This window comes from Megalobrama amblycephala, linkage group LG10 (genome assembly GCF_018812025.1).
Source record: "Megalobrama amblycephala isolate DHTTF-2021 linkage group LG10, ASM1881202v1, whole genome shotgun sequence".
Lineage (NCBI taxonomy): Eukaryota > Metazoa > Chordata > Actinopteri > Cypriniformes > Xenocyprididae > Megalobrama > Megalobrama amblycephala.
The window spans coordinates 22,565,160-22,590,208 of record NC_063053.1 but is presented as its reverse complement, the minus strand read 5'-3'; the positions used below and the strand labels follow the sequence as shown (position 1 = coordinate 22,590,208).

Sequence of the window (25,049 nt, the reverse complement as noted above, 5' to 3'; positions counted from 1 at the left end):
CACAAGATTAGTTATGACTTTGGAGAATGATTTTAAGAGGGAAACTTTGTCTCAAAAAGAAGATTTGTATATGAGGTAAGCCATGAGCCATGTGTGCCTTTCATGAAATGCATATGTTTTCCCAAAACAAAAATGATCAGTATTAGAAGTTCAGCCCACACAGCAGACAAACAATTAAACTGGATTTAGCCATCATGACGGATGCATCTGTGGAATGTGACATTGTCATGATGCTTTCAAGTGAGAATGAGTTAAATCATGAGTAATTCCAGTAACAACTTTCCTTCTTCAATTCAACTTTTTGTTTTAAAGGGTAGTTCAGCCAAAAATGAAAATTCTTGAGTCGTTCCAAACCTGCATCATTTTATTTATTCTGTGAAACAGTGTTTTAAAATCAGTGAATTCGGTGTTGTTTTGGACCCCATTTGCTTTGATTCTATAAAATGGACAAAAGCAGATTAAGCATTATTCAAAATTGTCTTGTCTTATTTTGTGTTCCACAGAAGAAAAAAATCATACAGGTTTGGAATGACTCAAGAATTTTCATTTTTGGGTAAACTATCCCTTTAGATAGCTCTGACCAAGTAGGTCTATACTATTTTTGAGATTATAAACTTTTGTGGTTGAACTTGGGACGCTTCAGGGTTGCAGATCAGACTGAGACAGAGGCTTACTTTGATTCAGAAGGAGCAGTCAGGTTGAGGCTCTTTAAGGCCTGTCAGAAAGCCCCCTCATTTTTATTCATGAGCGCTTTTCAGCCTTTGTCCCATTAAGCAAGCAGACTTGTGGATTAGGTCCACCTCGTGTCAGTAATATCATCATGAAAAACTCATGACACCATGGGCCATTTGTTTAAAAGGGAGGGAATTTGAAGAATAGCACTGTAGCCATCTGCTCTTTCTGCTTGTCTTTCTTTGAAGAGGAGGTGTCTTCCTCCATCACTTCCCCTACTAGTGATCAATATGGGCCATCCAATCAATTGCCACACTCAATTAAACCTTTATAATTCCTTTCAAGCGACATACTTCTAAAGAAGCGTGAATTGAGAGAGAAGCCCATCCAAATTACACTCTAGTGGCTCTTTTATTGGGCTGATATACAATGGAGCTTGACGGGAAACAATCCTTATGTTTTGGAAATTAGGTCAAGCTGTATTGAAAAGGACAGTCTGCCAGGCAGCCGGTGTAATCTGGTGGGGACGGACTTGTTGTCCGACCTGCTGCATGCCATATTTGATGTCCCTTTGTTTCCTCTCCTCCTCTAATCTGCCCATTCTTAAAGTGTTGCAATTCATTTGGACTGATTTCTATGGCAGCTCAGGCGCAAGGGCCATTAAAGGACTTTAAAGGGGCGAGCGCATGAACTACATGCCAGTGGTGTGCTAGTGTGCCCCTAAGGCTTGTGTACCCACTGCTAGTGGGGGAGTGGAGGGTTTCTGAATGGAGCGTTGCACAAGTACAAGGTGAGATACTCCATATAAAGTCTGTAGTGTTTAAAGTTATGAATTTATATTACAATTATGTCTTTATACTCAAATAACACTGATTAAAGAGATAATCAGTGTTATTCACTTCACCTGTCAGTGCTCATAATGTTATGCCTGATTGGTGTATATCTAAGTGTGACTTTATATCTCACAATTATGAATGTATAGACACAATTGTGACTTTATATATTACAATTATGAATTTATAAACACAATTGTGATTTTATATCTCATAATTATGCATTTATACTCACAACTGCAATCTCAAAATGACTTCATATCTAACATTAGCGACTTTATGGTAATTAGGAATTTAGACTTTATCTCACAACTGTAATTTCACACATTTCTCACAATTATGTTATTATAGGCTAATTGTGACTTTATATTTCACAATTGTGACCTTATTTTAAACTTTATCTCGCAATCACTTCTTATTTTTTTACTCTGTACAGTTCTTATGGTGGTTTTATATTATATTTTGGTAAGGTCCATTAGAAAGATCATGACATTGACAGTGAGGATGGTCAAATTGCCTTGTTTTGACAAGAAATTCATGGTGCTTCATTTACATTCTCTCCTCCCTCTTTGAACTGATAATGCGTTTGCCACAATAGGACCTTTGACCAGACCGCAGATCCCCCTTGGTTACCACAGAAACCAAAGAGACTTCTCTCTGCTTCTCTGGGCCCTCTCTGCTCCGCTGCTACAGTTTTTCTTGTTTCCCCTCTCTGCTTCCTGTCTTCTGTAAATTGTTCTGACTGAAATATTTTACATCTGATATGAGAAAAAAAAAAAAAGTCAAGCTAAGCCTTTTTATCTTTGCCAGTGAATCCTTGATAACAGTTGACCTGTGTCTTAAAGCAGGAACCGGTGGTCATAAACACCATTCCCATGGGAAAGTTTGTAGAAAGCCTCAGTTTGTCTTTTCTTTTAGTGTAAAACGTTTCCACTGCAGCTCATAATGCCATTAAATGAGTGTGTGTGTGTGTGTGTGGGGAAAGCTGGGCTAAAGAAAGGGTTTGGGACACGTCAGGAACCCTGAGCAACCCACATCCTGTAAATCAGGTCTTCATGAGCCACATCTCACACACACGCACACAAACACTTTTTCGTTCTTTCGCTCATTTTCTCCCTGCATAAAAGAGAGGGGAGGATAAAAGAAATGCACAATGCTGACAAGCACGAGACGAGTGGCCCCTTCTATAAAAAGATAAACAGGGGACCAACCAAAAAAAGGAGGGAGGGAGAGAGAGAGATTAACTCATGTCATCATCTTTACACTCTAGCTGCTGAGAGCCAATCAGTTCATTTAAAGACAAATGAATTGGTTTTCTTTTAACCACACTGGGTGTGGGAACAGCACGGGTTCTTATAAAAAGAGGCAAATAAACTATTCCTTGACTTTAACACAAAGCCAAATAGAGGCAACCCTAACCCTACACTATAGCATAGTGTATATATGCATTTTTACTGTATATAAACTGTATCCCTTTTGTTTGGTACAAAAAATAAATAAACACCATTAACGAAATATCTTGAATTATTTATATCTATAATTTTTAATCATTTTAAATTATTTATTATTTATAATTGTCAGAATACTATAATAATAATAATATTGATAATAATAATAATATTATTATTATTATTGTTATAAAAAGTATTTTTACTGTTGTTTAAAAAATTTGTTAATTGTTTAATCAAAATGATAAAACCGAAACTGCTTATTTTAAATTCTTGGATCAGAGCTGCACATTACATATTAATGTTGCTTTGCTATCAACAGCTTAAAGTTTTCAACATTAATTATATAATCATAATTAATTCCCGATTCACAACAGTAAGCTTGTAATAATGTTTTATAATAAAATTATACTGGTGGATTTCCACAGGAAATTCGAGCATGCAGCAGTTCTTCTTTGCGTCATTACGTCACATCTATAAACAGAAAGGAAGGAGTCCCAGCTAGACTACTGCTGATAGCGGAGCCTTTTCTCACAGCAGCTGAAATAATTAAACTTATAATTTTGATGGCGGATTGTAATCTAGAAAGGTCCAAATGACAATAATCAGTGACAACTGGAGATTCAGCCGTGGTCAAAAAGCAAAAGACTTCGGACTGCGGAGTGGCTACAGAAATTGAAATCTACAGGTAACGCTAATACACACTAAATACACAGTCACGCAATGCTGATGTTGTTAACATTAAAGGTGCCGTAGATAATATAAGTCTAAGGTGTCCCCTGAATGTGTCTGTGAAGTTTCAGCTCAAAATACCCCATAGATTTTTTTATTCATTTTTTTAACTGCCTATTTTGGGGCATCATTAAATATGTACCGATTCAGGCTGCGGCCCCTTTAAATTCTCATGCTCCCGGCCCCTGAGCTCGTGACTGCCTTAAACAGCATAAACAAAGTTCACACAGCTAATATAACCCTCAAAATGGATCTTTACAAAGTGTTCGTCATGCAGCATGTCTAATCGCGTAAATATGGTATTTATTTGCATGTTTACATTTGATTCTGAATGAGTTTGATGGTGCTCCGTGGCTAAAGCTAACATTACACACTGTTGGAGAGATTTATAAAGAATGAAGTTGTGTTTATGAATTATACAGACTGCAAGTGTTTAAAAAATGAAAATGACAGTCTTGTCTCCGTGAATACAATAAGAAACGATGGTAACTTTAACCACATTTAACAGTACATTAGCAACATGCTAATGAAACATTTAGAAAGACAATTTACAAATATCACTAAAAATATCATGGATCATGTCAGTTATTATTGCTCCATCTGCCATTTTTCGCTATTGTCCTTGCTTGCTTACCTAGTCTTATGATTCTGCTGTGCACATCCAGACGTCCTGCCCTTGTCTAATGCCTTGAACATGAGCTGGCATATGCAAATATTGGGGGCGTACATATAATGATCCCGACTGTTACGTAACAGTCGGTGTTATGTTGAGATTCGCCTGTTCTTCAGAGGTCTTTTAAACAAATGAGATTTATATAAGAAGGAGGACGGTGTTACGGATGTTACGGTGAAAATTTCTACTTTAGTCATACTTCAAGACTACAATCTGTGATTCTGAAGTACAGTATCCACACCGGTATGGTGACTGACAGCAAACATAAGATTCATCCGCACTGAATGCACAATGCACATAAAGATAATAATTCCACATATCACTGCAATTGCCGATTGCAAACAGAGATGGCGACAAAGAGGCAAAACCTACGGACAGCAGCTTTAATTTTAATACATAAAACTATTGAACATCTGCGACTTTTGTTGTATTATTATTGTAATCATTTTATAGAAGCTCATTATAGGGCACTTCTTAACCATGGTAAAATTACAGTAACACATGTTATCTGGAATCATTCATCTTTAGTTTCACTTTCATGGACTTTCAGTTTGTTTTCATCAGTCAAATGTGTATCTTTGTCTTGGTTTTCCACCAGTCATCAGTTGTCATCGACACTCTTCAAATCATGACACCTGTTCGTTATCACCTTATTATCACTGTGTATTTAAGTTGATCTGTTTCACCCTTCAGTTATCAGTCGATGTTTGCGTGTTGTGTGTGTTTACCCCTGTTTCACACATGCACTGTTAAACCCTTTGTCTGTTCTTGTTTTTATTATTAAAATCACTTCATATTGAATTCTGTTTACATTCATCTTCATCTAGTGACAGATTGACTGACCCAAAAATGGATTATTCAGTGTGATTTGTTCTGGATTGGCACTAACTACCACTACCACTCGCCGCGACATGTCAGCCAGACCCAAGGATAAGTGGACAGCACTGACCCTCACCCTGGAAGAGGAGCTCCCCAGTGAGACTGACCAAAGGTGTGAGCCCGCAACATCGGTGGCCGATGGTATACTGGTAGAAATAGAGACTGAGGACTGGCTGATGGACTTCAGTACAGAGGTATCATCTCCCACCCTATCCCACCCCATTTCAGGTTCTTTATCATTCCTAGACAGCACAATGGACTGTTTGGACAATGAATTATCAGTTTCCTCTGAACTTTCACCATTGTTTCTAGACAGCACAATGGACTATACCTTAGCTTTGTTTTCCTCAGATCTTCATTTGCCTCCATCACCTCCCTGCTCAGCCAGTCCTCCAACCCCACTTCTGACAAAAGTTTGCAGCCCTTTGCCATCTCCTGGGATGCTCAGCTGTGTCCTCAAGCCTCAGGTCAAGCAAAATCTATCAGCGCCTGAGAGAGAGGATCTCGTGGCTCCGCCTTTGGCCTCAGATCGTCTTGCTTTGTTTCAGACTGGCGACCTGTCGGCTACACCTTTGCCTCCTCCCACTTTTGGCTCCACCAGTCACCCACGGCCTTATGGCTCCACCACGTTCTCTCGTTCCACTGGCTCCCCCTTGGTCAGTCGTCACTCCACCTTCACCACAGACTTTCCGACCTTCCGCTACGCTCCGTTCCTCCACCCCTGCGGCTGCAGCAGGCTCCTTTTTCCCTTCGGGTTCACCTCAGCTGTCTGGCTTCACCTCAGATGATCGCCGCCGCAGCATCGCCCAGACCTCCTGTGCCAGCGATACCCCTCTTCTCCACCGGCTCTCCGTCTGTGCCCTGGGATCCATCGGCTCTGTCTCCGTCTGTCATCCCCCAGTTGATGTCAGCCTCCACACCACCTTGGCTCCTCCCTCCCTTGGCTCCACCGTCGGCTGTCATCTCTGGGCTCTGGGTCTGTGCCGTCAGACCTCCTTCATCATCGCCGGCAGGGTCTCATCATCCGGATTACACCATCCCCTCATCTCCTGTCTTCACTGTGTCATCGCCTCGACCACCTCCTTAGCCCTCTCCATCCCTCCCTCACTTCTGCTACTACGGCGTGAGGTCGCTACTGGGAAGGGGCATTCTGTCACGGTTATCTGGACTCATTCATCTTTAGTTTCACTTTCATGGACTTTCGGTTTGTTTTCATCGGTCACATATGTTTCTTTGTCTTAGTTTCCCATCAGTCAGCAGTTGTCATGGACACTCATCAAATCATCACACCTGTTCGTTATCACCTCATTATCACTGTGTATTTAAGTTGCTCTATTTCACCCTTCAGTTGTCGGTCGATGTTTGCATGTTGTGTTTACCCCATTTCACACACGCACTATTAATCTTTCTGTCTGTTAAAATCACTTTGTATTGGATACTGTTTACCTTCGTTTTCATCTTCTCCGTCTAGTGACACTTATCAATATACATAGAATTGCAGCTGTAGCAAAGAGCACAGCAGTTGTTTCATACATACATCTGCATTTAGTTGTTCTTTTTTAAATGCAAAATAGCTCATTGCTCATTCACACAAAGTATATGGTATATATATATATAAAAAAAACTGGCTGTACCACCCCCACTCATTCACACACACTCCTGCAGTCCTATATCCTCACAGCAGCTAAACTTTGGTGGTCTCCAGCCTTCAGTGGATAATTGATTATGGGATTGAAGCCACAGGGCTTTAAAGGGGGAGAGGTGAAAGAGGTTTCAGGTCAACGCCTCCCTCCTTCTTCTCTGCCTCTTTTCTCTCAATTATTTGGACAGAGTCTTCAATGCAATAGTCATTAAGGTCCAGCCACCAGGGGAAACTCCAAATATTTGGCCACATTTGCTACAACTTTGGAGTCAGGAGCTCTACACAAACATGATGATGTTGTTTAGGTGCGTCCTAGTAGTTTCTGGTTCACAAGCAAGGAGAAAGCAGGCTTTTGAAGAAAACACAGCCCTGTTAAGCTGTGCGAAACATGCTCATCATTGATAACTAAATATTTGTACTTCCTATGCTCCTTATTTTGGAGCTTTTATGTGGATGTTGTTTAATGCACTTTGTATTTGTCCCTGTCACATTCAATGACAGTTGCATTGAACACTTTTCCAAATATTATGTTAAGTTTTTTTAATGCCGAGTTATTTACAGGAAAAGAATTCCAGAAAAAAAGGAAGCATATGTTCATTTAATGCCCCGAATCACAACACTGCAGACAAACAGCTGCTTACCTCACTCCTGCAAAAATCTGTCCACCATCCCTCCACCGCACTGACTCCCATTTTATTTTTATAATTGCGTCCAGGAGGGGCAGTTGAAAGCACGAGTTGAATCTTGTGCTTGAGACTTTTAACTTGTGAATGATCATTTGAAGGATAGCCTCGCACTAGTCATGCTAGTTACTCTCTCTGTGAATGGTATTGGTTGGTTGTTTGCTCAAGGCCAAAATAACAGTACTGTCATCTCAGTAACTCGCTAATTCCTGGATTGTGCATCAATGGGAAAGCATGTTAGAAATCCAAATCTTTAACCGTTTGGCAGTGTTGCCGGATATCGCTTGATCGGTATCGCTGGTCTTTCAAAACAAACCCATATTAAGTGACTTACCTCACCAAAATAAGCTTGCACAAATGGAAATAACACCCGATAACAGCATTCAAGTCAAATTGATTTGTATAGCGCAATTGGCAATATTCATTGTAGCAGCTTCACAGAAAATCATGATGTTAATGTTTGTAATATCTTCATCCCTTATGGTTGCATTCAACAGATTAGAGCTGAGCGATAATATAGTTCATACTTTGCGATGATACCATCAAACAAGCAGTTTAGACATGCTGTAACCTTACGCGAGTATAATATATGTATTATGAAGTTGGACATACTTATATATCCAACTTATATAAAGAGCCGGCTGATAATATACTAATATGATGATTTTGTGACGATAATAAATCAGGCAGTTGAGATACATGCTATATAGTATATATCGCTTTACACGAGTGTACTGTATGGAGGTAGATAAAGTAATATATAACAAATTTTATATTTAGAACTGTACAATAGTGTGTATGATTTTTTCATTTTGCAGCGATATAAACCAAGATTTGCTAGGATTTACTGTATATAGCCTACAACTTTTAATATCACTGGTATAGTCATATCAATATCTTTAGTCATATTTAATATCACAAATATAGTCTGCAGCTGATTATTTATTTATTTATTTTAAAAGCTTTTATTTATTTATTTTAATAGTTGCTTATAATTATTTCACATGGCAACACTAGCATTTTATACAAATACATCCATGTTGTTTTGTTTGGGGCATCATCTTTTTATTCTCTTGTCCAGGCCAGTAGTTGGCGATGTCACTTTGTAAAGAAACACTACGCGCCTACAGACTGAACACGTAATACGCATAGGCGTGGCGTCACCGTTTTCACAAATCCGTGTTTTTGTAGTTTACATGGAGACAATAATAGTATCGTTTTCAAAAACACTTTGAAACCTGTTTTCAAAGGTTTGCGTTTCCAGGCCCCCCAAACGTCACTGTTGTGTAAATGAACAGCCAAAACACATAAAAAGTTTTCCGTTTGTAGTTGAAAACAGTGTCATGTAAATAGCCCCTTAAACTATTATGTATAATCGTCAGTTGATTATAATTAATGTAAACTGGTGATCATTTGTTTCCCATACAGATGGTTGTTATTCAGGCAAATTCCTAGGAAAAATGCCAATTAAGGGTCCGTATTTGTGGAAGCCTGGGAAGATGGCGAAAGAAGCTGACTGTAAATATACTGTATGAATTAGTCTCAACCAATTAGATTTGTTAAACCCAAAGTGGGTGTGGCCATACAGAGCAGCTTGCTCTGTGACAGTGAACAGGAGAGCAGCCCAGGGAAACACGAGCAACACAGGAAATGTTCAATATGTTGGAGAGTGTTAAAAACCGTGCTGCAGCTTTCTTTAGCGAGGAGCCCTTTCTGACAGTGCTGAAACTCACTGTTGTTTTTGGCTATGAGTCTGGGCCCTCTCCCGGATCTACCTCTCTCTCCCTCTCTGTGGTGGCGAGTGCAGTCAAAACCAAAAGAAAACATGCTTCGAAAGAGAAAAGTTGGGAAATAGTAGAAGGGGGATAGTAACCCTCTCCTCATTTGTCATGAAGAATGTATTTATTGCATGTATTTAGGACCAGTGCCTAAGAGAATCTCATTATACAAGATGTATAGCCACCCCCTTAAAAAATTATTAAAGTTATTTCATTATTTTAGTGCGCCATGTGTTACATTAGCTCAAATGAGTGCAAAACATATTTGCAAAATATTCTCGTTTGAAATAAGAGCTCTTGGCAAAAGCTTTTGGATGAAAACATTTGACAGGAAGAGAGCATTCGGTTTGCAGCCATTCTCAAATGGCGTTTAAATATCGTTTAAAAGAATTTAAGGGTGAAATTGGTATTCCTACAAATATTTGATCAAGGTATCATGTCGTATCCATTTTGCTGAGTGGTAAATGAAAAGCACTTGTGTGGTTCTTCAGTAACATGACCCAAAAAACTTGAAATACCAAGTTGCAAAACTCGCCTCTCCCTCTCCTCCCCTCTTCTCTGATAGCAGAACATCTGCACGCTAGTGACACTCTGTGGCAACCATAGGGAATCCTCCACCTTCTTACCTTTCGCAGATACAGCTTAACTATACAAAATGTGAACTAAATATACAGAGCCCCTACAATTTGGTAATTTAAATGAGTTTGACAGACTGTTAGAGGTCTGTCAGAGGTGTTTCCTGAACTAAGACCCCGGTAGGGTTTCAGTTCTTTAACAGTCTGGGATGTTAATGTGTGTACTAGATTTTGGAAGCTGTAGGGGAGGGGGGGAAGAAGTCAGGCTTTAACTCAAAGTCTTTAAAAACGCTCAAACCCATTAAATGTTTAAGAGCTACTGCAGCCTTGAAGGAACACACTCAGCCTATGTTGACTGTGGGATCCTGACAGATAGCTGCAGTCCGACAAATGCCATGTTTCCTTAATAGCAACTTAATTGGTATTAGCATGTTTGTGCTGCCAGAAAGGACACAATGTAGAATAATTGCTTTATTTTATCATGAAAATGTCATTATACTATAAAAATGTATTTTACAGAACATGAGTAATTATTTTATGAGAATTATGTTTTGATGAACGAATAGCAAATCTGGTTCCCTCTGACCTGCTTCACTGATTAGAAACATTTATGTACCAGTTGCTCTTTTTTTATGAGCCTGGAAAAGCAACAGATACCTGCCAAAAAAAGGGAATGACGCACATGAGCCACTGTGCAATTGTTTCTCAAAACTGTAATACATGGTAAAATAGTTTTCAGTATACATGTAAATCTTTTTTTTTTTTTTTTTCCAGTCAGGACTAGAAGAGTTGAAATCATGAAATGCAGTCCATTCTCAGGATAGCAGTTGTCTCTCTCTGTTGTGTGCTTTTCATTGGATTCTAGTAAAATCCCATTTGTCAGTATACATAGAAGTGTTGTTTCAAGCTCTTTGGTTATGACTAGACTTACACCAAATCTGCAAGCACAGAACTCCTCCGTGCAACCCTTGCCCTTATTTGTTTGTATATCAAGCATTTTGGCCAATTTGATTATTTTTTCAATATATTTGACCATTTTTAAATAAATTAAGCAGAATCCCACAAATTACCACCCACAATCAGCAGGAAATGTAGAAAACAATGCAAATTCTTCTGTCTTGGCCTAGTTGTGATGGATGCTAGTCATGCAACACAGTTACTGCAGCCAACAATGTCATCCTTTATTGTGCACAAATGTTTTTGCTTAAATACATATATAAATATCAGTGGAGCCTTTGATCAACAGGCTTAACAACTGGCTCTTAAAAAAGTACTGGAGCATGGTGACCTTTTCTTCTGCATGGAGCGCTTGATACAGTGCTGACAGTTCTTTCTTCTCCAACTGTGCTCAAAGGCATTAGTGATAATTAAAACATTATGATTTGTGCTTGAAGGCATTTTATTGGCCCTGAAATATAAAGGTTATATGAAAGGAATCCTCTAGCAGCAATACTTTTATTTAGTGTTTTTTTTTTTATAAATATATACATTCCTTGTACTGTAATCCTTATTTGCATTTCTAACTCAGATAAGGTTGTAACTCTTGTTATGCATACTGCTGTTAAAAAGTTTGTGTCAATATGATTTAAAGATTTTGAAAGATTTAGTTTGATCACAAATACAGTAAAACACATGTTTTAAGTTCTTTTCACCATTATCAGGAAAAAAATGCAAGTGATTGTACTGGCATCTTCACCGAAACCAGAGGATTAATATTATGATATATTATTACAATATAAAATACATTTTGTATTTTTATATATTTTAAAATGTAATTTATTCCTGGGATGTCTAAGCTGAATTTTCAGCATCATTACTCCAGTCTTCAGTCACATGATCCTTCAGAAATCATAAAATTCTGATTTGGTGCACAAGAAACATTTATTATTATCATCAATGGTAAAAACAGTTGGTGTGCTGCTTAATATTTTTGTGGAAGCTGTGATACATTTGCATTCATTATTTTATTCTTTAATGAATAGAAAGTTCAAAAGGACAGCATTTATTTGAAATTTTGTTTTTTGTAAAACAATGTAAGTCTTTACTGTCACTTTTGATCAATTTTGTGTCCCTGCCGAATAAAAGTATTCATTTCTGACGCCAAACCTTTGAACGGTAGTGTATCTCAAATTATGAATCTTTTAGTCTCATGATCAGATGTAACTTTTGCACTGTATTTTGATGCAAAAACTTGTTTTGTGTGTGTGTGTGTGTGTACATTTCCTCAATTAGTAATTATACAATGATCAAATGAAGGAAAAGATCATTATAACCAGGCAAATTATGTTTGTTCTCAGTGACATCCTCGTGTATCAGATGTACCAGAAAGCTTAGCATTAGCAGCATCATAGCAACTTTGTACTGTAAGTGGAACAACAGACCAAACAAGATATACCTAAACCTAGTACAATTTATGATGTAGTTTGATATACTGCTCTTTCTAAATTAATTGTAATTTTTCTATTGGTAAGGTCAGCTATGCTCTTAATTATATTCGCACATCTCTTTGAGGGCAGAGCCGTGTCCTTAGTACTTTCCATATGAAAGGCCCTTAATTGAAACTAGCATTCATCTCAAGTATTCATCGAAGCCAAAGCATAAAGCCTCATTCTATTCTCTTTCAGGCCACTGCTAAGCAACAACCTACATAGGATTTATTTTTTATTGCTCGGAAGGGTTTCGGTGAGAGGGTCTTGCATATTGATGCTTTGAGAGGGTCTGTTTTCCTTTCGATGAAGGTTTAGGTGATAGAGGTGAAAAAGCCATGCTTTTCTGTCTCTGATCCTCAGACTTTTAGTTTCTTCTGGGACTGAGAGGGTCAGGGAATGGGGAGGAAGTAGCGATTGAAATGGCAAAGCATGCGGATAACAGGCATTCCAGGCAAGAAAACATCATCGGAGTTATACAAAGGTTCCTGTGTTGCTCTTGCTTTCGGACTGTTGAGAACGACTGCTTGGAGTACAATCAGGAAAAGCCACAAAATCCCAAGCCTGTTGTGGATGAGGAGAGCGTCCATATTGCTGTTGAAGATTTGGGAATAGACAACCCTGGATTTAGCTTTGCTGAAGTTGAGCGCTGTGGGCCACCTCAACAGATCACCATTGGTCGCTCTGCTAGTTCTGTGTCTGTGTGCCAAAGAACAGCGCTAAAGAAGAAGCTTGCACCACTTTCCTCTTTACCGTTTCAGCCCAGAGTGATCCAGAACAATGAGGAAGACTCTGCTCTTGACTCTCTTCTGTATTGTTCTGGCAGCACTAATGTTGGAGATGGTGATCTTCTCACACCACCGGTCATTAACCTCATACCTCCGACACCTTCCGACGTAATAGACGACGACCAGTTCTTCGACATAAACTCGGAAGAAGAAAGTCTGCAGCAAACTTCAGGCAGTGAAGGAGTGGACAGTATTGGCAGTGCTGCTACAGGAGAGCAAGAAAGTGAGGAAGATGTAGACCAAGACGTGGAGTCTGAAGGTAATCGTGAGACTAAAGATGAAGAACATCCTCAGGTGGAGCCTCAAGAGGAAGAAACCACCAAGAAGAACAGCGTGGACAAGTCTACAATCCACTTCCTGCGTAGCTCCTTTCAAGTACCCCCTCTTCCTGAATACCCTCGAAAAAGTAAGAGGCGTTAGCAGCATGATGAGCCCACTGGCACGTTTGTGCAAGAGTAGTTTTGTTTTAACCATGATACATTCTGAAATAATCACTTGTTTGTCTGCATTGTCAGGAAGCCTCAATACTGGAATCAGTTTGCTGCAGTTCACTGAGCATAATCTGGGTGAGTCTGTTTTGATTTGTGATGAATCTTCACAATAGTCCTTACCTGTAGTGACATTTTTTTTAATTGTCACTTTTGAAGAATGTTTTGAAGAATGTTTGTCACTTTTGAAGAATTTTTGTGACCAAACAGTTATGGGGCATTATTGACTATTGAGTATGTTTTTCCATACTATGGAAGTCAATGGTGCCTGGTTAAAAACATGCTTCGAAATATGTTCTTTTGTGTTCAGCAGAACAAAGAAATTCATACAGGTTTGGAACAACTTGTGAGTAAATGATGACAGAGTTGTCATTTTTGGGTGAACTATCCTTTTTAACTGTTGCTTTAAAGGTGCCATCGAACGTTTTTTTACAAGATGTAATATAAGTCTAAGGTGTCCCCTGAATGTGTCTGTGAAGTTTCAGCTCAAAATACCCCATAGATTTTTTTTAAATTAATTTTTTAACTGCCTATTTTGGGGCATCATTAAATATGAGCCGATTTATGTGTGCGGCCCCTTTAAATCTCGTGCTCTCCGCCCACGGAGCTCGCGCTTGCCTTAAACAGTGCCTAAACAAAGTTTACACAGCTAATATAACCCTCAAATGGATCTTTACAAAGAATTCGTCATGCATGCGGCATGCATGCGTCGGATTATGTGAGTATTGTATACTGTTATATTGTTTACATTTGATTCTGAATGAATTTGAGGCTATGCTCCTTGGCTAACGGCTAATGCTACACTGTTGGAGAGATTTATAAAGACTGAAGTTGTGTTTATGAATTATACAGACTGCAAGTGTTTAAAAATGAAAATAGCGACGGCTCTTGTCTCCGTGAATACAGTAAGAAACAATGGTAACTTTAACCACATTTAACAGTACATTAGCAACATGCTAACGAAACATTTAGAAAGACAATTTACAAATATCACTAAAAATATCACATATCATGGATCATGTCAGTTATTATTGCTCCATCTGCCATTTTTCGCTATTGTTCTTGCTTGCTTACCTAGTCTGATGATTCAGCTGTGCACATCCAGACGTTAATACTGCCTGCCCTTGTCTTATGGCTTTCATAATGTTGGGAACATGGGCTGGCATATGCAAATATTGGGGGTGTACACCCCGACTGTTACGTAACAGTTGGTGTTATGTTGAGATTCACCTGTTCTTCGGAGGTCTTTTAAACAAATTAGATTTATATAAGAAGGAGGAAACAATGGAGTTTGAGACTCACTGTATGTCATTTCCATGTACTGAACTCTTGTTATGCCAAGATAAATTCAATTTTTAATTCTAGGGCACCTTTAACCACAACTGATGACTAAGTATGACTGATTGTAGCAGCTTGACAAATATTGGGAAGCTGCTGTCTTATATGGCACTTTTTACGAATAAGGTACACAGTGCCTTTTCTCTCTCTCTCTCTTTTTTGTGAAAGTAGGTGCATACAGTTTATTTCTATCGGCCTGGAAATTATTTAACTTCTTTAAATATTATTTAAAATATAAAAACTGTTACAATTGTGCATAATTAGTTAATTTTAAAAATATAGTGCATTTTTACTACAATGAATAAAATATCAATATTTAAATAGGTATTAATAGGAATATTAATGGCAAAAATGTAATTGATTATGTCAAACCTTTTTTAATGGTATTTTAAGGTGGGAGTATACCAACATCAGATATGATTAATACTACTTAATTTTATATTAAACAATACTCTTCCAAAGATATCTAATAGTTCTCATAACAAAAATAAATAAATAAATAAGTTATGCCTCTATTCAAAAAAAAAAAAAAAAAAAAAAAAAAAAGTCATGGAAAACTAAAGTGTACAGTGTATTTGTGGAATGTGCCATATCACCAGAAAGAGAATCAGAAATGTTGGGTATTTTAACCTAACCACAGAAAAATGATGGTGCGTGTACATCTACAAATATTTCGAGGTTGGTATGTAGCACAACTACAGTATGTAACCTTTAATTACTGCATAGCAATTTTTAAGATGAGGCAGAAATCTGAGGCAGTCTGAATTGTTCGTCTACGCATTAGTCTGAAATACTGAAAAGTTGTCTCTCATGACTCATCCTTTTTTGACAATTTTACTCATGTCCTCATCCAGGTGTGGTTTTCAGCAGAAAGGGCACAGTTCAGATGGCGTGGGTGGACATGCCACTGTGCAGGTCTCATCATGCACAAAGCAACTCCTCAAAGCATATTTAGACCCTTTAGTGAAGTGAGCTGTTGCTCCTTACCGAAAACTAAGGTGCTTATTGATTGGTCTAGAGAAATGACACCCTCTGAGGCGCTGTTTTGTGACCAAGGGGTAATCTGTTTAGGACAAAGGTGTCTGTGGTGAGGGATAGCTTTTGTACACATTTATCCCAAGCGTGAAGCCATATGACCTGTTCCCAAGCATTGTATTCCAGTCAGAAACCTTCACATGGTTGCTCCAGGCATTTGGAGAAGTTGCCACAGATCTTCTATAAATGAGTCTTTCTCAATGTCTGTTATATTTCTATTTGTTACTATACCATTGCCGGTATGAATAAATGCTGATGACACAGGTGTGCTTTACAGTAAAGCCCTAAATCGATTAACATTTGAATGTGTTTCTTCATCATTCGCTCTTCTGAGAGTTCAGCAAGTTTGGTTTGGGGGAAACTGTATTCTCTGGTGCTATGTTTCACACTGGTCCAGAGTACAGTGGGGGCCCTGTGGAGACTGGGGAAACAGCTGGCAGGGCGGAAAGACCTAGATACTTCCCACGATCCCGAAGGCCTCTCGCGCTCTGATCCTCTGAATATCTGTACCTCTACCTCCTTCAGCCACGTGGTATTCCTTTAATCCAGTTTGCAATTTACTAGCTTTTTGCACAGAGGAGAATGTGTTGGACTGTAGCACATATGCATGTTATTCTCTTGCAGCGAGATCTGGTTGTTGGCTCCCTCAGATCTTGACCTGTGTTAAGTCCTTGGCTTTACTGGGTTTTCTCTGCAGTCTCGGGACAGGCTCTGCACATATCCTCTTCCTGTTCACTGTCTAGAACGACCAGAGGCTGTCAGAGGGCCGACTTCACCACGCAGACCGTGTGAAGTGGCCCAGTTTCTGAAAGCCTCCTGTCCTTTGCTGGAGCATTTTAGCTCTGTCTGGGGACTAAACACTGTCTCGCTTTCTCCTATTTGAAATCATTATCTTTTGTGCTTTTGTATTTTCTGTAAGTATCTCGCTTGTTTAAATAGGACAGTTTCACACAGTCCAGGAAGTTGGACCAATTCTGAATGTCAATTTAAAGGTCAATTTAATCTCACAATTTAATCACACTTGATTGAAGTCACACTCCCTTCCCCTTGCTTGTCAAGTCACATTTATTGTCATTCCAGCCATATAAAATAAAATTATTTTACAAAGTTTGCTGTGCAGCTTACATACAGGAAAATAAAGTTCAATTAAACAAGAACAAAAAACAAGCTGGTTGTTCAGTGTACCTAATTTGAGGTATCGTGGGACAGTTCTTAAACGTCACAATTTAATTTCAGTTGTGTGCAATACACATGAGTTGGTAAAGTAGAAGTTCATACATTTGTGTTGGGACTACATGAATACTCTTTGTGGGCATTAACTGAAACTGGGCAAGGGATTTCTATTTGCATTGGACTGGATAGGGAATGTAAATATTGAAATTAAGTGATGTTTTTGAGCAAGATTAATAAATGGTAAGACTTAGTGTTCTTTTATGTTTCTGATATGTTAGTGTTTTATATAACCATTTGTTGAAGACTTCTAAAGTACTATTTTTTATGTCCTTGTGCTTGTAAATGCTGTGCATGACTTAAAGTACAAAAATGTTTATTGCTAATATGTGCTATTGCTAGCTAGTAGTTAACTGCAAGAAATTAAATTGAGGATGACATGTCTGATTCATGACTTTGCCAAATTGAGTTTCCACTAAACAAAGTATTTAAGTTGAGTTTACATGTTAATTGTGTGTTAATGCAACTCATTTCCCACCACTGTCCACAATTGACTTTAGTTTAGCCAAAAACATTACTTCTTATTCACAAAATCAACCCTATGTGCCTGGCACAACTACCATAACACATTGTAAAAAATAAATCCGTAAAATAATGGAAAAAGCACTGGCAGCTCATTACCTGGACATTATCCAGTAATTTTACAGACATTTCCGTTAAATCTAAAACACAACTCAATGAAGTGCAGAATTCTAAATACAGGTAAAACACCTATATACACGGAAAATTCCGTTAAATTAATGCAGTACATTATGCCCTACTTTTACGGATTTTTTTTAGAGTGCAGTCTTACTGCATTCAGAAAGCCAATGGTAAATGTAGTTTTATTTAAAAAGCGATGCCTGCATACATTATCAAATGAACATGGCTAAATAATGATGGCCCTGACTTACTGAGATCCCAAATGAGCAATCCATTAAATTGTGTTTGCTTTGTGAATGTGTTGCTTTGTGTTTCTGAATTGAGAAAACAGCAACATATGCAAATGGTTACTCTGTCACCTTGAAGTACTATGTAAATAATGCACTGATAACAGTAGCAATAATGGTTATAATAATTAATTAATAATAATTTGTTCATTAAATTTGGGGAATTCCCCCAATCTTTATGCTTTTCAGGGTGGCATGTACAGTCGTAGTAAAAAAACGAGCCACCTCCTTTACATATTGCTACTCTAGTATTAATTTTGGTCATGCGAATTGTGTCCACACTGCTTAAAGGTGCTAAAGAGGATGTTTTGTTTTATACATTTTTGCAATATTACTTGAAACTGTCTTTACTAACTGATAAAAGACTATTTATTAGGTGCACTGAAAGGAATAAAATTAATATACATCATCTGTGCACGAGGTAGGGCCTTAAAAACATCAGCCAATCGTTTACGCGATTATCGCGTAAACGATTGGCCCTCTGGCTTGTCAATCACTGCCGTGACATTCCTTGTGAGAGACGTGTGCGGATTGGCTCTCTGGCTTGTCAATCACTGCCATGACGTTCCTTGTGAGAGATGAGCGCGGCTGCGCGCTCCAGTAACTTTCCACACTCCACAGGCGCCGCATGCAATGTTTTTGTCAGGAGACAGGAGTAACAACTGCAGATTATGAGTTACCTGCGGTGAGTCCGACATAATGAATCCACTAACACCACACAGCGAATGCCAGTGGTAAACACTTGTGTTCAAATACTCGTGCACGAGTTTTGGAGGCGTTCCCTCGAAATGAGGGGGGGTTGTTCTTACGCATACTCAGTAACAAGTCTGTGGTTTCTCAGTCGACGACAAGATCCTTTTTATCACCTTTAAATGTTTACCTGTTGTAGTTTATCCATGTTGTGTGTATGAGATAGACACTGAAATGGTCAAAACTCGTCACTGAAGAAGTCGATGATTTCAGCCCTCCAAAACTATTTTGGCCGAAATTAAAAATTGTAAAATGTGTTTTTTTTGTTTTTTTTTGCATAAATTTCGGTGCATCACTAATTGCTAGTTTTATCAGTTGTTCTCAGTGCATCAGTTCTTTCTCCTCCATTGAGGAGCTTTAGTGGAAAAAAATGTCGCAAAGTCTCTCTGTGTTGGCCCCCGTACTCAAGTAAGCCTTTTTTTTTTTTTTAACGAGGCAGGGACGGCTGGGGTCTTATGTGATGCTCTGGGTCTTGTTCATATACCGTTTGTGGTAAATGTCTGATATGGGAGAGAATGAGCTTCCAATAATTCTCTCAGCTGTTTTTACAAGGCATTGCAGGGCCTTGTGGTCTGAACTTCCAAACCATGTTGTTAGGATGCTTACAATTGTTTCTCTGTAGAATGTGGTGACTGGTGAGAATGGGTGGGGGAAAAGTTTGCCCTCCTCAGTCACCGCACAAAGAGACTCTGCTGTGCTTTCTTGAGGTAGTACAAGTGATGTGCAGACCCAGAAATGTTTCCATCCTGACTGTCTCTACAGGAGACCTATTGATGTGCTATGGGAGGTGGTCAGTGCGGGACTTTGTGATGTCGATGTCTCCAAATGTTTTGTCAACATTTAGAGAGAAACTGTTGTTTGCACAGCAGTCTACTAGATGCTCCAGCTACTTTCAGTATGATGACTCATCATCGCTGATGAAGCCCACCGCTGCGATGTCATCCTCAAACTTGATGATGTGGTTTGTACTATGTTTGGCAGTACATTCGTGAGCCATCAGGGTGAACAACAGCCCTGTGGGGATCTAGTGCTCAGTATGATGGTGCCAGACCAGTTATTGCCTATTATGAGTGTCTGAGGTCAGCCAGTAAGGAAAACCAGATATAGAGGGAGGAGTTATTGTTGTGTATTCTCAGTTTATCTGTGATCTTTTTAGAGATGATTATGTTGAATATATTTCATGATTCTTCAGAAATCATTCTATGATGTTGATTTGGTGCTCAAGAAACATGTCTTGTCATTAAAAATGACAACAGTTGTACTACTTAATATTTTTTTGTGGAAACCAGGGTGCTTTTTTCAGGAATTTTTGTGCTTTTACATGCTTAGAGTCACCTAATGATGTTCTCATTTGTAACTAAACATTTTCTAGTTCACTCAAAGCTATCCTGTTGGGCTGAGATATTCATCTTCATCTGACCATATTCTGTTTGAAAACCAGTTTAATGAAAGTAATTAATATGAGTATTGCAATACTGACAAATCAATAGGTTCAAACAAAATTCTCCATGGTCAGCCGTGTTCCACTTAATATTTTACCATCTAATAGAAGCCAGTAGTATTCCTTAGGCAATGTACGAACCTGGCACCGATGCCAAACACATACTATTCCCTATTATGCAGAATCTGCAGGGATCAGACAGTGGGCTTTTGATAGGGCTAAAGACCATAATTTCAGTGTGTCAATTCCCAGCACTTGTTTGTTTTTGCTGCTTCTTTTTTATGAAGGAAGTGGAGGGGGTTCAAAAAGCATTGCGGTTATGGGAATGTTAGAATGTCTGCTGTCTGTGGGAAAACATAGCATGTCACTGGTCACTAAACTATGCCACTGCCAGACAGTCCCTCACTTGTCCTTTTCACTGTCAACCCAGTTTTGCAACATGCCACAGTATTCCATTGTGGTTTGCTGTGTGTTTGCATATATTTACCGAACGTGCGGACCAGGCTCGTGATAAATTATTGATGTCTGATGCTACAGAGCCCATATACGAAAAGAAACGGCTTCATTCCCTCCTTAACATTATTAGCTCAAGTATTAGCACTAGCATACAGAGATTAAGTAGCTGTTTCCGGCTGACATTATTAATTTGACACAAATTCCAACCAAGCTTTCAAGTGTGTTCCACAGAGCACAATACACCAAATATGGTGTTCTGGAGTGTCCAGACTTGAGTTTGAGACCAATTTTTCCCATGTTAGCTTAAAGTTCTACTTGTTTTGTTTCCCAGAGATGGACTCAATGACCCAGACAGAATTAGGGCTTCTCCAGATCCAAAAGTTCTTTCCCATCAGCTTAGGGATCATCTGATAGTGCTGACATCTTGTTGATGTGTTGTTTTACTCATTTAGATGACCTGAGCAACAAGGATGCCAGCAGCCATGAGTTGCTAAAGGAAGAGTTGAGGCTTCTACCGCTGAGCAGTAAGATAAGCATGCTAACACACCAAAAGGTAAAATCACTTGGGATAACCTTTGTAAATGAAACATGTTTATAAATAAAAGTAAGAAAATGACAATAATATGATCCATATTTCACACAGAAGACATTTAAAAGGCACTAAACATGTACGAATGTTGGTGCTAATAGCCTTGTGGGTCGAGTGTCACAGGCGACCCGAGTTCAATTCCCGGCTTGAGGTCCTTTGCCGATCCTTTTCCCCTTTCTCTACCCCATGCTTTCCTGTATTGTCCTATCCTAAAAAGCCAAGAAAAGGCAAAAATATAACTTAATAAAATGTACGAATGCTCTTTTTTGTCATCCTGTCACAGAAACCAGTCACTAGGTCCTGTAGTTTGGGTGATACGGTGCAGAGAAGTCATACCTTTCACTCCACTTGCCAAGGGCAAGACGAAATCCTTGAAGATGAGGAATCCCCACGTCAAAGAAGGATAACTGTTGGTAAAGACGTGATGTGACTTTTCTTGGATGACAATTGCTTGGATGACAAAGGCTAGGATTCTCTCCCTATTGTATTTATTGTTTTGATGACTCATATGAAAATGACAGGTCTGAAAATGACCACCCTGCTGAAAAAGAAACACTATGTATTGTGTTTTAGATGCTTCCCATGGCTTTTTAACTAGGGTAACCAGAAAAACTTTTTGGTTTATAAGCTTTTTGCAAGTTGAATATTATGCCAGTGCTGGTCCAAAAGCAAGACCCCAAACTCACACTAACCATAAACTAGCATATAAATTAAATCTAGTCTTTTCAGCATGACAGTGATCTTGTTGTTTTTCTCTTCCCAGCATCTTACATTCCCCAGTCTACAGACCAAACTGGAGAAAATGCAGTGAAGGTATTGCCTTTTTTTTCAGAACTTTTTTTTTTTGTTTGGTTTTTTTTTGCTTTTCTGCTTCTGTTTCAAGGTCTTAGTCTCAAGTAGTTTTGGTGTTGATGATAATGCAGTTTTTTCATGATAAAATTGTGTAATGTGTCTCATATCTCATAATTTTAGGCTCTAAGTCAACAGACATGCAGTACAGTGGCAGACTTTATTATTTATACATAATGTTCACTGAGCATAGACTCATATTTTTAACCCCATTGACCATCTAAAAAAGTCCTTTCAAATGCACTAAAAATATTTCACAGTCAGTGAAATACTGGGCTTTTTCTTGATGAGACCATTGCAAACTACAGCCATTTTGTAAACCTTTATGCTGTTTCGCATGAAAATACCCCTCATTTTATGTACAGTTAAAGTATCTAGCTTTAGGGTATACGCAAATACACTCATGCAACGTTTCATGGGAGCACCGAAAATTGTCCATGGTTAAAGAAAAAATCTCTTAAAGACCTATTTTCTGTCTTTTATGGTGGAATGTTCTAACTTGGTCTTTTTTTTTGTGTGTGTGCACACATCTTCCATTGTGTTAATTCTCTGCAGAAGTGTGTTCATGAACAGTTATTTGATGAATGTGTCTGCATTGAAAGTTGATGAATCTGTCTGCATGCATACATGTCACGAACTTTAAACATAATTTGTATGCATTGTGAGTTTGTCTGTATCTGTGTGTGTTTAGCAGGATTCTAATGGGTACAATGCCAAAACTTTAGCAGAGCTGAACACGGAGGAGGTCTGCCAGTGGTTTAGTAATATTGGTCTACAGAAATGCCTCCCCTTCATTAGAGGTAAAGTACAGTTTGCACATTTGTTTTTGTTATTTTCCCACCCTTTTTAAATGTTTTAATTCGCCAAACATTCAAAGAGACAAATGCATAGACCGCAAACCAATAGCTGTTTAGATTATGTATTACTCATTTACACTTTTATGTTATTGCGTCATTTTGAGAAGTATTTCCATGCATCAACTTAAAAAGAAAGGGAAAAACAACATTTACTCACCAATACAACACCACAGAGACTTTTACCATTTCTAGCTAATGATTTGCAGTGGCTATTTGTTGAATATTCAAACCAGTAAAGATCTCTTTTAGAGATCCATTAGTGTTATTTATCAGAAGCAACAGTCTGAAGAGATGTTAATAATAATGTTGTGGCTTTGGGTGGATCAAACCCTACAGATGCAGAGTTCAGTGGAACTCACATCGCTTCTATTGATCTCCACACCCTTGAAATCCTTCAATTGTCCAGTCTGGAGGAGAGAGAGAGACTCCTGTCTGCCATCTACCATGAGTTACACCCACCGAACGCCACCACCCAAAGACTCAACTCCCTCCTGGGTAGCATAGCATAACCATAACATGAATTGTTTGAGTACTTTTGTCTGTAATTTTGTAGAAGCTAACTTGAACTTGTTTTCTCTCTCCCAAAAGAAAGGTTTGGTCCACACAATGTTGAGAAATTCACAGCGGCTTTGGTGTCCATGACCAAGTCAAATTCTTCTCCTCAAGTTAGCAGCATCAACATGAACCGATGCTCATTCAAATTCAGGTAGAGCGTCCTTCTTCTCTGTAGAATGTAAAATGAAGTGTAATCACAAATCAGTACCAAAAGGGAATTAACAGTATGTTCATAACAGTATTCACAGGTTGACCTGAATATGTGTCATGTTCTCTCTCACAGACAGAAAGAGCAAAATGCTAGGTTTCAGAAGAACTCACATCTCATTGAAATCACAGTCAATGGTACCATTCTGCCAATGCAATTTTATCCCATCTAATAGTTCAACATATATTTTTTACAATTCATTTTAAAGCTTTGAAAAATGCCTATATCTGTCTGTTATTTTGATTTAGCGTCAGAACAAACAGTTCATTTAAGGACACCCAAAGAGACAAGTGTGGGAAAAGTAATGGAGTCCTGCCTGAGGATGCTAGGAATTAATGAAGATAAAGATCACTTCAACCTGAAAAGCAAAGAAGGTATTGTATATATACAAGCAAAAAGGAATAAAATATTTATAAATGAGTACATGTTGTCTTTGTAGATGTATGAAGATCTACCTTATAGTCAGAAGATGACACCAACACTTTAATTTAGACTGTCAAGTAAATGCAAATACCTTAAATATTATTACAATTTAAAATAACTGTGTACTATTTAAATATATTTGACAAAGTAATTTATTCCTGTGATGCAAAGCTGAATTTTCAGCATCGTTACTCCAGTCTTCAGTGTCACATGATCCTTCAGAAATCATTCTAATATGCTGATTTGCTGCTCAATAAACATTTATGATTATTTTCAATGTTGAAAACAGTTGTGTACTTTTTTTTCAGGATTCCTTGATGAATAGAAAGTTCAAAAGAACAGCATTTATCTGAAATACAAAGCTTCTGTAGCAATATACACTACCGTTCAAAAGTTTGGGGTCAGTAAGAATTTTTATTTTTATTTTTTTGAAAAGAAATTAAAGAAATGAATACTTTTATTCAGCAAGGATGCATTAAATCAATCAAAAGTGGCAGTAAAGACATTTATAATGTTACAAAAGATTAGATTTCAAATAAATGCTCTTCTTTTGAACTTTCTATTCATCAAATAATCCTGAAAAAAAATATTGTACACAAATATTTTGTACAATTGTACACATTAAATGTTTCTTGAGCATCAGATCAGCATATTAGAATGATTTCTGAAGGATCATGTGACACTGAAGACTGGAGTAATGATGCTGAAAATTCAGCTTTGCCATCACAGGAATAAATTACTTTGTCAAATATATTCAAATAGAAAACAGTTA

General features: G+C 38.2%; 1 protein-coding gene across 5 annotated transcripts in view; it reads left to right on the top strand.

The window, feature by feature from the left end:
- LOC125277155 overlaps positions 1 to 25,049 on the top strand; it is a 63,780-nt gene that overhangs the window by 27,253 nt on the left and 11,478 nt on the right. For 3 of the 5 annotated variants that reach the window (XM_048205448.1, XM_048205449.1, XM_048205447.1), the window contains 8 exons: positions 21,249 to 21,349; positions 21,669 to 21,798; positions 22,149 to 22,198; positions 22,926 to 23,034; positions 23,428 to 23,586; positions 23,680 to 23,797; positions 23,930 to 23,991; positions 24,103 to 24,228. In XM_048205448.1, the coding sequence (XP_048061405.1) occupies positions 21,332 to 21,349; positions 21,669 to 21,798; positions 22,149 to 22,198; positions 22,926 to 23,034; positions 23,428 to 23,586; positions 23,680 to 23,797; positions 23,930 to 23,991; positions 24,103 to 24,228 (772 nt within the window). In that variant the 5' untranslated portion in view covers positions 21,249 to 21,331. Of the gene's footprint in view, positions 1 to 13,368; positions 13,696 to 21,248; positions 21,350 to 21,668; positions 21,799 to 22,148; positions 22,199 to 22,925; positions 23,035 to 23,427; positions 23,587 to 23,679; positions 23,798 to 23,929; positions 23,992 to 24,102; positions 24,229 to 25,049 lie in introns of those variants that run through there. The other 2 variants (XM_048205446.1, XM_048205444.1) reach the window with 2 other exon arrangements.